This window comes from Labrus bergylta, chromosome 1, assembly GCF_963930695.1.
Source record: "Labrus bergylta chromosome 1, fLabBer1.1, whole genome shotgun sequence".
NCBI lineage: Eukaryota > Metazoa > Chordata > Actinopteri > Labriformes > Labridae > Labrus > Labrus bergylta.
Window position 1 is genome coordinate 18,276,786 of NC_089195.1, and position 15,168 is coordinate 18,291,953.

A 15,168-nucleotide genomic window follows, 5' to 3' on the forward strand; every position below is an offset into this window, starting at 1 on the left:
GTAACATGTGTTACTGGATGTTAGAAATAAATTATAACTTAATCCTGTGTTGATTTGACCAGTATTCTACAAATGATAAATGGACAGAATCATAAAAAAGTCCATGTGATTACCTTTATTCAAAATAACACCCTTTTAGCTACATTCCTGTGTGAGTTATGACAGATTTGTAATAAGGAATGTTTTGGATGTGTAATTGTGTACAGTATATCATGTAGACATGATAAAGCAGTTCTACAGTTTCACGTGATAGAAAAAATATTTAGGATAGAAAGGTTACTCAGTCCAACATGACAAAACAATGACACAATCATACATATGTAATTATTAAAACATTTAAATAGAGAAATGTCATGGAGATCAAATTCAAGGAAATCCTGCTGTACTGGTATTGTGCCCAGAAGAGGTGAAATTCTCTCACGAGTCATGTTTGAGTCATAACAGTTACTCTGAAAGGTGTGTTTGCTGTGATTAAGGGTGTGAACTCCCAGGTTTGACCTACATAGACCAAAGCTATCTGAACAAACTCAAAACGTTTGAAGAAAATGTTGGGCACAATTCCGATTGATTTAGCTTGGCAAACTCAAACCATGATGTTCATTCAGTCTGTGGTTCAAGCTGGAAAAGTTTCTGCAAGAAAAAGCTGAGGCCCCCTGTCATTGCCTGGAGCTTTTCTACAGCTTTCTATCAGGAAATGAGAGGCAAGGAGGAAGAAAGAAGAGAAACATCTGTGCAAATGTTTTATGGGACGAACCTTGTAATTGTGGAACCAGACCATTCTCAGCAGTTTCTCACATTTTACAAGTGGGTGTCGAAGAAAGGGGGTTTGGAAAGAGAGTCAATATGGGGAGTTGAGCAAACCTTGAGAACCACAGGTGTGTCAGCCACCCTTTGTTTAGTCACACTTTGAGATATGAGAGCAGTTGAAAGACAGTTGGTATATCTGGTTACAAAACTGGCAAAAGTCCCTATAGTTTCTGTCCTAATTGGGATTTTGTTAAGTTTAGAACTGCAAATAACTTTTTACATTGTTCACTACTTCAGTCGATCAGTGTTCAGTAGAGCCCAAGTTGATGGTGTCAAATTATTTTTTTTGTTTTGAACTCAAAGATAATCAATCACTGTTTTAGAGGAGGAAGAAGCATTTAAATTATTCAAATAATATAATATATTCAAATGTTCGTTTTTAAATATGAAATCAGATCAGTTTAACAGTTTTATTATTTAATTCATCGCTAAACAAAACATCTGTCAATTAACTGAACAGTTGACACCTTAGAATTGTATTGTTGCAGCTCTACTTTATGTAAAGATTGGGTATTATTAAATGTGAGGTACAGTATGTAGGAGTGAAAATGAGTCAAAGTACAGTATGTGGTTCAGACTCGACTCAGTGTGCTGACTACTGTCAAACAGCTGCATCGGTTTTCTCTTGGCAGCACTCCTCTGACAGAATCCTCAGTAGTGAGACCTTGCACTCCTTAGAGGACAAAGATAAGTAGAGCTGAAAGCAGAGAGGAAGATATAATACAGACTTCTTTAGTATGACTTTGATGTGTAGCTTGTCCAGTTGGTTTTAAGTGAACCTAAAATAATGCATGCATTCAAAATGTTGCTTTCTCATCGTCTTGATTCCTATTTTAGTCACATAAAAATGATCTTATGACACTGTAACACAGATATTTCTGACTAGTGAGGGCTAATGCCCAATGGAGTCTTCTTTTTCAGGTAATAAGATAAGTGTCCAATAATTCCCAATGATTGACATCTTGTCCGGCATGATCCTGCTTCAACTGTTGTCACTTACACAAGATAAAAACCAGACCATGAATTCATGTTTTCACACATTTCTACAATCAACATCTAGAGATTTGTTGACAAGCCAAAAACTCTGCATACCTTGAATCACCTGATGCGTTAACTTTAAACAGAAACAATTATCATTAAATACAAGGTTTCTTATACAATAAAAATGTTTGTCACCCATAGACACAACTTGGCAACAGGAAATACTGTAGTCTGCTTAGCTCATAGAATTCTTTGGCTCAGCTGTGAGCCAGGAAGCTAACAGCATGCTAGCAAGATTCAGTTAAAACATTTTTGTATGGTTCTTGTGTTGAAAAACAAGACTGGACAGCATTCCAAATATGTCACCTTTTTTAGATTAATACACTGCCTTCTCCACTTCTTACAGTCTTAGGAGTCTGAAGTTATAGGTTGACAAGTTAAACTATAACTTAATAGATCTTTCTATAATAAGGTGTGATGGAGCTGTATGGCCACAGAGACGAGTCGATGTGAACTCTTATAGATTTTATATTCCTTCATGGGGATATTTTCCACTTTTTGCTTTTTTTTAACAACAGCACCACGGGTGAATCCCTTAGAATATTCATACAGCACTCCCCTTGACAGACCTGCACTTCTGTGTGTGTTGGCCAATATAAATTTCAATGCGGACTAAAAAGAAGTAGAATGGAGCATATTAATAGCTTGTGTCCTTAGTATAGCAAAATAACCACCATAATAAAAGTGGGAGGGGGGATGGTGGAAGACCCAAGTTTATCGATCACGTGTCTTAAAAATATGTAGAGCTTGTGTCAGAGATCACTGTCATTCCCATGAGACGTTACCTTAAGCATTTGGGGTGAGGTTAACTTGCGCGTGCAGTCCAATGTTACAATGTTACAATTCACTTAGCAGATGCTTTTATCCAAAGCGACGTAGATCATAGAGTAGGTACAACACTAATCCATTCATACACCGCCACAGTAGCAATGCAGGATTAAGTGTCTTGCCCAAGGACACATTGGACATGATGCTCAGCTGGGGATTGAATCCTCAACCTTTAGGTCGAGCGGCAACGACTCTACCAACTGAGTCACAGCCGCCCCAGCAGTCCAGTTACTGTAAAATAAATTCAAACATGATTTACTACAAGTTTGAAATAAATCAAAGATTACTGAGTGTAAAGTAAGTGATTCACAGAGATGATAGATTCAAAGAAACGTCTTTTCAACCACATGAGCAGATCATGGGTGTGGTGTCTCCAAACTAAGCATCACAGATTATTCTTGTCTTGTCACATTCCTCTGTGGTCAGGAGTAGTAATCAAGATCATGGCGGTTTCATCCAGTTCACTTATTCAGTGACGTGCGTCAATGCGTTTAATGGTTTCCTCATGCAATTTAACATAGACTGTCACAGCAGAATCTGTTGATGTCTCAATGTAATCATGTGTCTCATTTCATGAGATTTGTATGACTGAGTTGGTCTGAAGTAAAGCCTCCAATAACATGCACACACAACATGCAGTCAGAAAGTTCAGAAAGTTTCAGAAAGGTCAGAAAGTTTCCCAGGAGAAGCCTCTGTGACTGTGTGAGGCCAGGCAATGATGCATGAGACACAGGATTTTAACACTCTTGACATGATATCAATTTGTTTTTGTATTACAAACTTTACTAAATGGTAAATTAGTTAACCATGATGCATATTACTTAATCATGAATTGACCCTTTACATGGTCCTTTTATGCTAATATGTCTATTGTTACAAAGCTATTTTATGATGAATGCAATCAAAAAGATTACATCGAATGTCTCCCTAACGCTATGCTTTAATATAACAGAAAACTAAATGAAGCCAAGGAGAATGTATGAGGATTTATAAAACAGCTGCAGTGCTAAAATAATCCCACTACTGTTACACTGAAGTCTAACAGACTAAGTGTCTCTTTTCTATATTGTTCTCGTGAATTATAGTAAAGCAAGATTTACTTTTACAAAGGAAGGTCCAATGTTTCTTGTTGTTAAGGGAGATAAGAAAGGAAATTCTGAAGCACATTTATTTAGAACTGGACTGGCTCTTATCATTGCTGCCAAATCAATATCCAGTCAAGGACCGTAACAGGTAGAAGAATCATGAACCCACAGACAAGTCAGTGGTCAGGTAGGCAGTGAAAGGCAGGTAAACAAGGCAAATGCAAACTAGATTGGCAAAGATAGCATGCAATTGGGCTGGGATATAACCTGCTGTACTTACTAGGGAAATGGGGGAACAGGTGTTGCAGAGATGGTTAGGCCAATGACAGGGAAGGAGTTACTGCAGGGCAAGAGGAAGTGGTTGGGTCGGTTATGACAAAGAGTTGTTTAAGGACAGGGAAAAGGTTAAAACAGGTTATTGAGTTAATAATTATCTGGATGAAGTCAAAAGAAGGAAGTCTTTGTTCATAGGGTCTTTGATTAGCACAAGGAACTAGATAAGGGTAGGGATTATTAAGATTTGCCTCACACTAATCAAACTATAAAGAAATACTCTGAAGACTAGACTTGATCATTGCTTCATGAAAGCAAGATTTAAAACAGGACTCTTGCATTGATAACCAGTAATTGTATCCAGGAGCCAACCCCATAAAATAGTTTAAAAAGATGAATGGATTTTCAAATGTTCAAAGGTAAGAGCATTGTGCCGTTAAATGCTGAAGTGCAGTCTGTTCCACGGTACAACTGAAATGGCTGTTGAGGCTATCACTGGCTTTATTTCAAATTACATGAGAGTACATGACTTAATAGCATTTGGCTAGCCAAGGACTGTAACCTAATAAGGCTGCGAGGCTATTCATAGTTTGTCTACTGTATGTCCATGATAGCAAAGCAATCTGACACACTATTCCGACGCTGCACTGTTCACAGGTCTATTCCCAGCTAATTTAAACTCTCACACATGCAGAACTTGTGAAGGATAAATAGGATAAGCTAATATTATAATTGTGATACATTATGGAGTCAACTTGGAGTTAAAGCAGGCCCAACCTTGTAATTTATGGGACTTGAGATCTCCTATTTATAGATTAGAAACCAAGCATTAAATTAGGCTGTGTGGTTTATCCTGATTTGTTAAAGGAAGTGTTGGCATATCTACGCTACACAGCAAAGTGTACAGGGCTACAGTATTTCTCACTGTTAATTTGCATTAGAAAGTTCCCCTACCAAAACTACTTCAACTTTTAATAAACGCAGAAATACCAGGTCTGTTAGTTGTAATTTCTTGCATATTTACTGATTTTGTTTGTCTTTGTACCATCTTTCATTAAAAACTATTCCCCATAGGTTATTTTAAACCAATGTTTGTTTTAGCTGTGAAAACACCCAAGATATCTCCCAAGACTAACCCATCAGACATGGACCTGTCACACATGTCCCACACTGAGGGAGGTGGTCTAACCTGCTCTCATAGTTGCAGAGGAACTCAGCTAAACGTGAATGACGTCTTCACACCATCCCTTTTGTTGTTTGAATGTTGGCATGAAATAAACCGCTTAAAGTTCAAGTGAACAGATCCTGACATTTTTTTTAAAATAAAAATACCCAATCCAGAGGATGTAAGGACATTTTTGGGAAAGGAGTGCATTATGTGTAAAGGGTTATAAAGATGTGATTCAGGGACTTTCCCCTCCATGATTTCTCAAAAGCAATGTTTAGCATTTTTGTATTTTTTCCAGCAAATTATCAGATTTTAAAGATTCTTGCCACAAAGCCATGGTGTTTATTAAACCAAAATTAAACTAGCTAGTTGTTCAATCTCAGGGAATTTAAAATAATTTTAAAGTGGGAAAAAGTATTTAAAAAGCATGAAAAGTTAGAATCTGTATGAGAAAGCACCATAATACTTATTCTGTCTATAATGGATAACAGACAATGGCTTGGTTACAGGAGCAAATCCACATCAGCTGCAGGCGTGAAACATCACAGCTCCTTTTTTTGTCAACATGACCTGGAAAAAGCTGGATATACTCTTATTAAGGGCACGTGGCTCAGGCATTAAAGAGACCTTTAACATGGTACATGTGCAGGTTGTTAGCTAGAGTCAAACAGAGACACAGAAATGCCACTCATCTGGATTTCTTTAACCCTTACATGACCCTATTGGAAGTATGCAAAATATTCAGTGGGCTTTTTCAGTTTCATTAATAACAAGTCAGGGTTTGTGGTTACTGTTGGACATCTGGGCTTGATTAGTGCGTAATAGTGTTACATAATCTCCTACATTTTTTTTCCACTTTAAACCTCTCTCCCTCACCACTAAAAAAGTAAAAACAAGAGATATATGGAGAAGTAATTTTGTGTATCGTTTTGTTGCTGTAAATTAATCCTTTTTGTGAAGCCTAACTGCTCTTTGTTTTGGGTAAATGTTACTATTTTCTTATCAATGCTTTAAACGCAAAACTGTGATTGTGAAGGCAGTGCAACTGCTCTCTTGGCCTGTGTCCACTAACAACCTGACTTTCACACTGACATCATATACCGTTGCAAAGTCAGGAAAGCTGTCACATGGCACTTCTGCTTCCCTTGGTATAGTGACCATTAAGTCTGATCAAAATAACTCAGTGATTCTATTAAAGGAAATTTGACAAAGAAAGCAAAAAACAACAGATGAGCAGTAGCCTTAGACCTGTTAATTGTATCCTTGAAAAAACTAGTCTTGGTGCATAATATTATGGTATACAACGGCTATGATCCAATGCCAAAATTTACCTTAAAAAATGTGACCAGCTGCCTTCAAATAGTCTTATATTGACAGTTAATTTTACAATAATTTAGAGGTGCTAACACCAGACACATAGTTCAAACTGTAAAAGGTGAACTAGAGAAATATATCTAGGTATTTCTGTAGTGCCCCCGTAACTTTCACCCAGGGTGACCCTCTCCCCTCTTGCAGGGTGAATCATCGTGCTGGTCTTCAGCGAGACGCTCCGCAGAGGATCTCTGAGCAGCTGAGCTCATTACCGAGGTCATGGGCTTCAGATTAAGAAGACAGATTTACTCTCAGAAAGTGGGACGACACATTTATTCACTATGACCCACTGTCAGTCTTGAACACCAAAATAACTTATTTTGTCATGTATTGGATGTAATGAAACAAAAACATTTCTCTGCACATGTTTAAGAGTAAATGCCAAGGGAGTTGTCCGTTTGTTTAAGGTGATGAATAAAGTTTTATTTTCTAGTGTTGACATTTATGGCTGACCTACACTTTTAAATCAATTGAGGACAAGCAAAAACACATCCCCCCCTCTTTATCATAATGTTCCTTTTTATTGATCTCTGATTTATCAAAATAATTTCATTAGGACATGTTCAGGTGTGAGTGGGCAGTGTGGTGCTTGTTTTTCTATCTTTGTGAGGACTAATGAGCTATTTAAGAATGAGGAAATGTCTGACAAATGGGGGATTTGTCCTGTCTTCACTACCTCAAATGACTGTTCAGTTGCTAATTTAGACTTCTTTTTGGGGGTCAAGATTTAAATCATGTCAAGAGGAAATTCTAGTATGACTTGTTGTTTAAAAAGCAAGGTATACATTATGTCAATGAGAGGACTCCGTATTAAAGTAGTGTGCATGTGTGTATGAGTGTGTTTGACTCGTGTCAGGGTATCGTAAATGAGAAATGGGCAGGGAAAGACGAGAAGGATGTTCACAATGTGGACATATTTCAGTCGAGTTTCTGCAGAAAGAGGAAGTGAGTAATACCGGTGGACAAACTAGAGATAAGAAGGTTTCTCTGTGGCGAAACTGGAAATCTGATAAGATGATGATGACTAATGAAACATTAGAACGAATCAAAAGGTTTTCTTTCCGAAATTACCGGTATGTTTAATTTCATTGCCATTTCGCTATTCTACCAGTAAGCAACTCCCTCGCGTTCGTCTGGAGGTCAGTAGCGCCCCCTACTGTTACTTCTTCAAACTGCAGCAAATGTTATAACCCATTGTCTGAATGTCGCATGACGCTGTTAGGGAAACTTACAGTCTATGGTGTGAACAGGTCACAGGACTTCTTACTGGCCTACAGGTCAAAGTCACCCTGAGAAAAACGAGTGAACGTGGCCCTGTTTATTTGTTCATATTAGTTCACTTGATTGTTTTTATTCAGTCTGTATTTATATTTACATATTTTTGAGGCTATTTCTAGAGCACATATGATTACATATAGCCTATATATTTTTTCTGTGTACTACAAATGTCTTAACACAATATCACAGTTTGTCTTAACACTAATAGTAGACAAGCAAGCATTCTGTGAGGAATTTTTTAAGTTAGTTTTAACTTTGTTATAACAAAGATTTTTTTTTTTTTGTTGTACATGTTTTTATTTTATTCAAAAAGACCAACCTGGCTCTTTCAACAATCAAATGTGTCATTTATTGAGAATCTTTGCTGTGGAAAAAAAGTAAAGCAGGTGATCACTTTGTCCCCTTGATAAAAACAATATAGCCTAGCATCAATATTGTCTCTGATGACCAACCCTTTGCCTTTGAAGGTCATAAAGAGAAAATATTCATTTAAGTCTGTCTCCTAACCAGATACAAACTTTGAACAGAAGCTTTAAATGAAATATTAGGGAATAGCCCTAGCCATACAGGAGGTAATTTAAAGTAGGCTACACAATGGAAAGTATTTCATAGCCTATAACTTTAGGTAGGCCCTATACTAGATGGAATCAAAAACATTGCCTTTTTTTAGATTACAAGAAATTTGCCTTTAAAACTTTATTAACTAATTGGCATAACAGATTTTGCTGAGAAACATGGTATCCCTACTGATCCAATCTGTATTAGTCCAGCAGATGGTGGCATTGCACGATTAAACTCGTTTTCCAAACATCAACAGAGGGTCAAGTGAGTGAAAGAAGTACAGTAGTAGAAAGTGTTGAGGAAGGGGTAGCCAGGTGTGAGAGACATGAGTGTTTTACTGCATGGATGTAGGTTAACTGAGCATAAAGTCATTTTAAATGCCTCCATGTCGCTTATGTTTGCACTGACGGATGTGTACGCGTGGAAAGCGGAAACGACCGTGTTGAATTGTGTTGCTGTATGTGCATATTGAACTACTCGAGGAGGAGCAGAGAGAAGCGACACTTCATGCTTAACTTTATGCTGATCGCAAGATTTATTAGCAAAAGGTAAGTAGGCCTAAGCTCAATGTGTGTGAATCATTAACATTAAGGGTATGCTACCAAATGCTCATTGCTCGAAGTTATCTGTCCAGTTAATTGTTAAACCAAACTCCATTTTAAAATCAGGTGTTTGACAGCAAATTCTTATTTTTCACAGTGAAAACGTAAGTTTAAAAATTAAAAAGACTGTTGTCTTAATCGCTTTGATGTAAAGTAAAATTCGGCATTTGTCATTAACTTTGATGCCTCGAAGTCACATGAGCAAAATAAGAAGTAACACAAAACCTTTTTTTTTTTTGGTCTTGTTATTTACATTTAGACTATTTTAAAGAACATTTGTGGCGTTCATCTGCTCGACTTTGGGACACAATAGTCCTGAAGTAAACAGTTATTAACTCGAGTTAACAAGTCAACAAAGTTGCCTTTTTTTTTCCAGCTGTCTTTGTGATTGGCTCGCTCTTGACGTCCATCATCAGCGTCACGTGGTAGTGATGTGGCTTATACGTGTGCTCTAAAATATTAAACCTTTAAGTCGTTATATGTCCTATTTGGTTAAAAGAGATATGCTTATAAAAGTATAACGATTTTTTTTTCTTTGATCTACAATTAATTATGGTAGTTGTTAGTTAAAGTAGCAACACTGTAAAAATATTACTATCAAAAGATTTGTACTTTACAGTTTTACTGTAATCTCATGCTCTTCCACTACAGAATGTCCTTCACTCTTCCCCGTCATGTCATCTGGGAGTCGGAGGGTCTGTTGGCCTACCTCCATCCCCGGCCCTGGACCCCAGGATCTGTTGTTCTGGAGAGCAGCACCCCTGGCAGCCTTGGAGGCAGCATCTTCCACCTGGAGAAGCAGGAATTATTAGCCTGGCTGCTGGGGGCGAGAACTGTTGCAGAGCTACTGTGTGACAGACTGGCAGTAAGAAGGTGTGCGTTAGTCAGTAGACCCCGCAGAGACAGACCGGCGCAGGTGAGTGTTGTATGGCCTGAGGATATTCTGGCTGTTCGTTATTTTCAGGCCATGGAAAGCAAAAGAATAATAAGTCTGATAGAAAATAATGTGCTGTATTTGTTTTGATGCTGAGCAGTCAAGCATTTGCTAAATGTTAGTCCTGTACTCATGTGAGAGCCTCAAAAGCAATTACTAGAGTTATTCCCTGGTGGTAAAACCAGTGATTGTATTAGGATTTGTAACTACAATCCCATGAGTCTGAGCAGCAAATGTGCTCCGAGCGCCTGGTGGGAGGCATTATTAACAATTATAGTTCTTGTGGGGATGAAAATATAAGCTTATTAATTCCAAGGGATTTAAAGTATAAATAAAAAATAATTTTGAAATTATAAATGAAAAAACATGTAGACGTTTAGTTTGAACCTTTCATTTTTTGTAAATCATTTCAAATGGTTAGGTGTTAAGTTGGGAACAAAAAGCAGCAAATGCTTAAGCTTTGTCATTTTGAACAACTAAATACACATTTATTACAATTTCTTCAGATCCTTGTCCTCCCTCTACATGGCCTTGATGCAGACTGGCGCCCTCACCTGGCCGGAGAAGAGGAGCACAATGCTCAGGACCCTGGATACTGCACCTCAAAGACAGCTCCCCGATGGAGTGACTCCAGCTTGTCAGACATTCAAGCTAAGATTAGAGCCAAACTCCCACTACCTGACGCTCCACACAATCTGACTTTCCTTGGGGATGATCCAGCTCACCCTGGTCTGTTTTCACGCATCGTTCGTGGGGAGGAGCAGCAATGGCGGGTGTGGGACGACGAAAGCCATGTTGCCTTTTTGACTCCTTTTCCAAATTCTCCGGGTTTTACTGTACTGGTCCCACGACGGCCATTGACCTCAGATATATTCAGGCTAGAAAAAGGGGACTATGAGAAGCTGGTACTGGCGACCCTGAAGGTGTCAAAGCTTCTGGAGGAGGGTTTAGGTGCCTTTGGAGTGGGCCTTATTTTTGAGGGTTTTGAGATTGACTACGCCCACGCCAAGTTGATACCACTGTTTCTACCTCCATCAGGGACAGGAGATGTCAGCAATAAATCATCACTTCCTGAGTTTTACCAAACGTACCCTGGATATGTGACGTCAGAAGATGGACCTATGGCCAGCCAAGAATGTCTGAAGGAACTCCAAATGAAAATTACTCGGACCTAAGGCTTATACCTACAGCTCAATAGTTGTTTTTAGCTGTAAAAGGAATCCCTCTCTGCTTTAAGTGAGAAGAAGAAGTATGTAAACTAAACATACAGCTACTATTGCAAAGGCTACAGGCTGTAAAGGTTTGCATGAATAACCTTAACTTAATAATACAAATATTATAAATAAACTGCACGGTACATTTAAGACTGACATAAACCTTTGGAAATGTTCCTTAAATTTAAATTGATCATATAGTTACTAAAGAACCTGAATACAATAAGGATAGACCTGTCTTTTTTTAATTTATTAACAAAGTAAATTGTAACTAAAAATATTAAAATTCATGTAAGGACGTTATATCATCATTCTTTCCCTCTTTAATTATCGGAAACATCAGGGATTCTTTACACATTCATTTGGAATTAAATGTGAACGGAATAAAGCCCAATCATTTTTTTCATTCTTTGACAAAATGAAGCTTTACTTTAGGGTAAAATTCAGTTTGTATAATCAGCATTAATGACAAAGTTCCCTCGTGGAGTAAAATAATGAAGACCTTATGAAATCATAAAGATGTCACAGTCTTTATCTGTTGTTGATGAACGTTGCACTCAAACCGAAGTTTAATTAAAACTGAAAATGGAAAGGAAAACCACAGACATGAATTACATCAAAGCATTTTCACTTGAACACCACTTGTTTCTTAAATGTTGTTACTCTAGTGGATACAATTCTAATCTTGAAATTTTCCAAATGTAATTCCCTCAAAATAAAAGCAGTTACAATGTAATGCAATCATTAAACTCCCTGTTTGTGTTCCTTTATTAATTGCAGTGTGTTTTGTACTTAGTTAACCAATCACACAATCTGCAGGCTCACTCATTACATTGACGCTAATTGGTCCCAAAGTGGATTCTTAATTATGAGGCTTAATTAATGACTTGCTAAGTGCTAAATCAGTGCTCTCTAAACCCGATTCACCCCAAGGCTTTCATTAAAAGGGACACAAATAGGCCTCTGTGTTTTTGAAGGGGGTTTTTAACAGTGGTCGCCATGGCAGCTAAAGAGAACAAACTCAACTCTTCACAGGAACTATCTCCCAGTGTTTACACCATATACATGTCTTTTCAATTCAACAAGGAAACATTATTTTTTTCTTACTCTAAACTTGTTCTGTGATTTTATTGGATGTACTGAACAGACATTTAAAAGTGTACCTGCGTTAGAAATGTTTGCTATCATATTGTGTAATACATAACAAGGTTGCAGCTTTTATTACATATTTACACACCTTCATTTCTTATCTCTTACACTTATTATCCCCAACGTGAAACAAGATGACGCTCTCTGCTTTTGGATAAGTGTCCTAACAATGGATTTAGAAACTGTCAAGTTAAATTTTCTTTGTAAACACAAACGGAATAACCTATAGGTTTATAAAAACACTACACTAGATAAGAACTAATGATAAAGCTGACAGGTAATGTTTAGCTTCAGCTTAGGCTACACTTTAGCTATCTCATGAGCTAGATGATTTAGTTGTGACGGAAATGGTAATTATGGTAATGGTAATTCATTTGCGGCTTTCACATAAATTCAACATTTCTTTCTCACAGTTAAACAAATGACAAAAAGATGATACTCTCACTCAATAGTCAATCAATTATGAAGTTATTGTGATAAGGCTTTGCAGTGCACATCTCTTAAGTTATACAGGGTAAGAACCTGAGCATATCCATTTTTTTTTTTTTAACAAGACTAATTTGATTCAGATGAGGCTTAATCACACCATGTCATCCTGAGGCTTCTTAGAAACGCTCTGTGCACAGCACCTGCCTTCCACACGCTCCATCTTTGTGATGTAGAGGAGAGGTTCAACGCTGCAGCTCAGATCCATGATGGCGAACACGCTGATGCTGATCTGGCAGCGGAATTGCAAGAACGTGTAGTAGGGCACAAAGGGCATAAGAGCCACAGGGGGCAGGTAGTTGGCTACGATGATGCCGAGGATGATCAGAACCATCTTGAAGGCCTTCTTCTTCACTGGGTGCATCTCCTCCTTTCCTGCCACAGAGCGTCTAAGGACCCAGATAACAGAGATGTTGCAGAAGACCATGACCGCAAAGGAAAAGAGGATGACACCACTGAAGACCTCGTTGACACTCATGACTCCTAGGAAGCACTTGGTGAAGCCGTAAGCTAGAATGAAGCCCCAGACCACAACAGATATACCAATGCGGATCTTATTGTCTCGTATTCCACTGAAGAGTACAGGGTGGACCACAGCCATGTAGCGGTCTAGGCAAATACACACCTGGAACAGCAGATCCATTAAGGCATGTTAGAGTATAGAAATGTTTTTAAGTAAGAGGTGAGACAATCTGTTTGAGTTTGTGTGGAGGGAGAGAGTTACATTTGACTACAGATGTGATGTACTCAACAAAACAGTTTCAAATATTCTCAAGATGTTAACTGACCTGATGTCATTTAACAATATGTCTGAAATTAACTATTATATTGTTTGTGACTTGAAAAGGGGTTGAAAAACAAAACAAATAATTTATTGTATTTAAGACTTTTTGGGCCTCAAAGGACCCGGTATTATATGGGCAACAGGTAAAAAAGGATAGACATCAAGCATTGATCAATCTGCTGTACTGTATGTTAAAATGTGGAAAAACTCACAAGAAAGAGTGGAGCTACATCTTTGATCCCGTAGGCGAACCGCTGAGAGTACCAAATGCGGCTGTCATCCAGTAGTAGCCTGTTCGTCATCTCTATTGGTGTCATCAGACCGAAGTATGCGTCGAGAATGGCCAGGTTGAAGATGAAGATGTCACAGGTGGAGGCGTCGCTTTTCCTGGTGGCAATCTGCCAGATGACCAGGAAGTTACAAGGTGTCCCGACTGCCAGGTTAAACACCTTAACCCCGAAGTAGAAAATGAAGCCGTAAGGTGCAACTGCGCATACAGGGAACTGATACCATGGTGGAGTTCCACGGGGGTCACCAGGGCTGGTGGAGTTAACATAGAGGCCGGCAGATGGGCTGAGACTGGAGTTGAACATTGTGAGGAGGAATTTCTCTTGGAGGGAGAGGCTCGGATGCTAAGAGAAAGAAATTGGAGTAAAAGGTTAGTTATACTTATTCACATTTCAGTGACCCCTAAATAGGAAAACCCCCAGAAAACGTACTATTTATTCTTCAGTCACATATTAACACTCTCTTCAAAGAACCTCCACAAGGAACAACACCAGTCAAAAGCAGTAGAACCAGACTTCAGATAAAAACAAACGTACCTCAATACAATTCTTTGTGTCAGTCCTAGTCCTACAAACTTTCTTGCGCACAGCACATCATCTGTGCGGACAGAATCTTATAAAGACACTCCACAGGGACTAATGCCATTGTTGGATTGGGCCCGTCTAAAAGGGCATTGTTTCTCTCTTGTTGTATGATTGGGTGTTAATGCAAGTAAGGGTTTCTGAAACATCTTGGCTGATTGGATGGTTTGGATATGAACAACAGGGAGGTTTTAGGTTTAGTTTGATAGGGTTGACCATTGTGTCCATGTATAGACATATTGTTATACATGCTGCATGAACAGAGATTTTCGCTTTCTTGTCATATTCTCTAGCGCTTAAGTCATTCATGTGTTAAGACGACCCTTTGCTTTTGAGGCGTCTATATTGTTAAACAACCTGCATGAAGACTAATAATGTCCGCACAATCCATTCAATTTCACTTTTGTTGTGTGGCACCAGTGTGTTGATACGCCTTTGCCTGGTTGTTGCATTATAAAGGCATGAGTCTTATAGTTTTGCACAGCTTCTGATGTGTTGATTCTTCTTCATTTCTGGAACCTGCAATGGCATCAAAAGGGTAATCTGACCCCAGGGTTGTTCTACAGCCCCGCAGCTGAACATTTGTTCTCACTGATGCAACTGTACACTTTCAGTAAACAGGTGATGCAAGGTCAGCATAAGTGAGAAATCTAATGCAAGGTGTTACTGATGTTCCCTTACTGTGGTAGGAGTTGAGAATACCCTGTTTAGAATACAT

General features: G+C 38.4%; 2 protein-coding genes across 3 annotated transcripts; one reads left to right on the forward strand and one right to left on the reverse strand.

Moving 5' to 3' along the window:
* Positions 1-7,515: 7,515 nt before the first annotated feature.
* Positions 7,516-11,932, forward strand: LOC109990775 (uncharacterized). Of its 2 annotated transcripts, none has more exons than XM_029279244.2 (3): positions 7,516-7,712; positions 9,666-9,930; positions 10,455-11,932. In XM_029279244.2, exons 2-3 carry the CDS (start codon positions 9,667-9,669, stop codon positions 11,121-11,123), a joined length of 933 nt encoding a protein of 310 aa, XP_029135077.2. In that variant the 5' UTR covers positions 7,516-7,712; position 9,666; the 3' UTR covers positions 11,124-11,932. The 2 variants fall into 2 exon arrangements, with proteins under 2 accessions (XP_029135077.2, XP_020498641.2); XM_020642985.3 differs by lacking the exon at positions 7,516-7,712 and adding an exon at positions 7,743-8,960.
* A 959-nt stretch (positions 11,933-12,891) lies between these two features.
* On the reverse strand, positions 12,892-15,168 carry LOC136181295 (G-protein coupled receptor 4). The gene is made up of 3 exons (XM_065962521.1): positions 15,118-15,168; positions 13,794-14,213; positions 12,892-13,422 (listed from the first exon to the last, which is right to left on the reverse strand). The coding sequence occupies exons 1-3, from the start codon at positions 15,166-15,168 to the stop codon at positions 12,892-12,894; spliced, it is 1,002 nt and encodes a 333-aa protein (XP_065818593.1).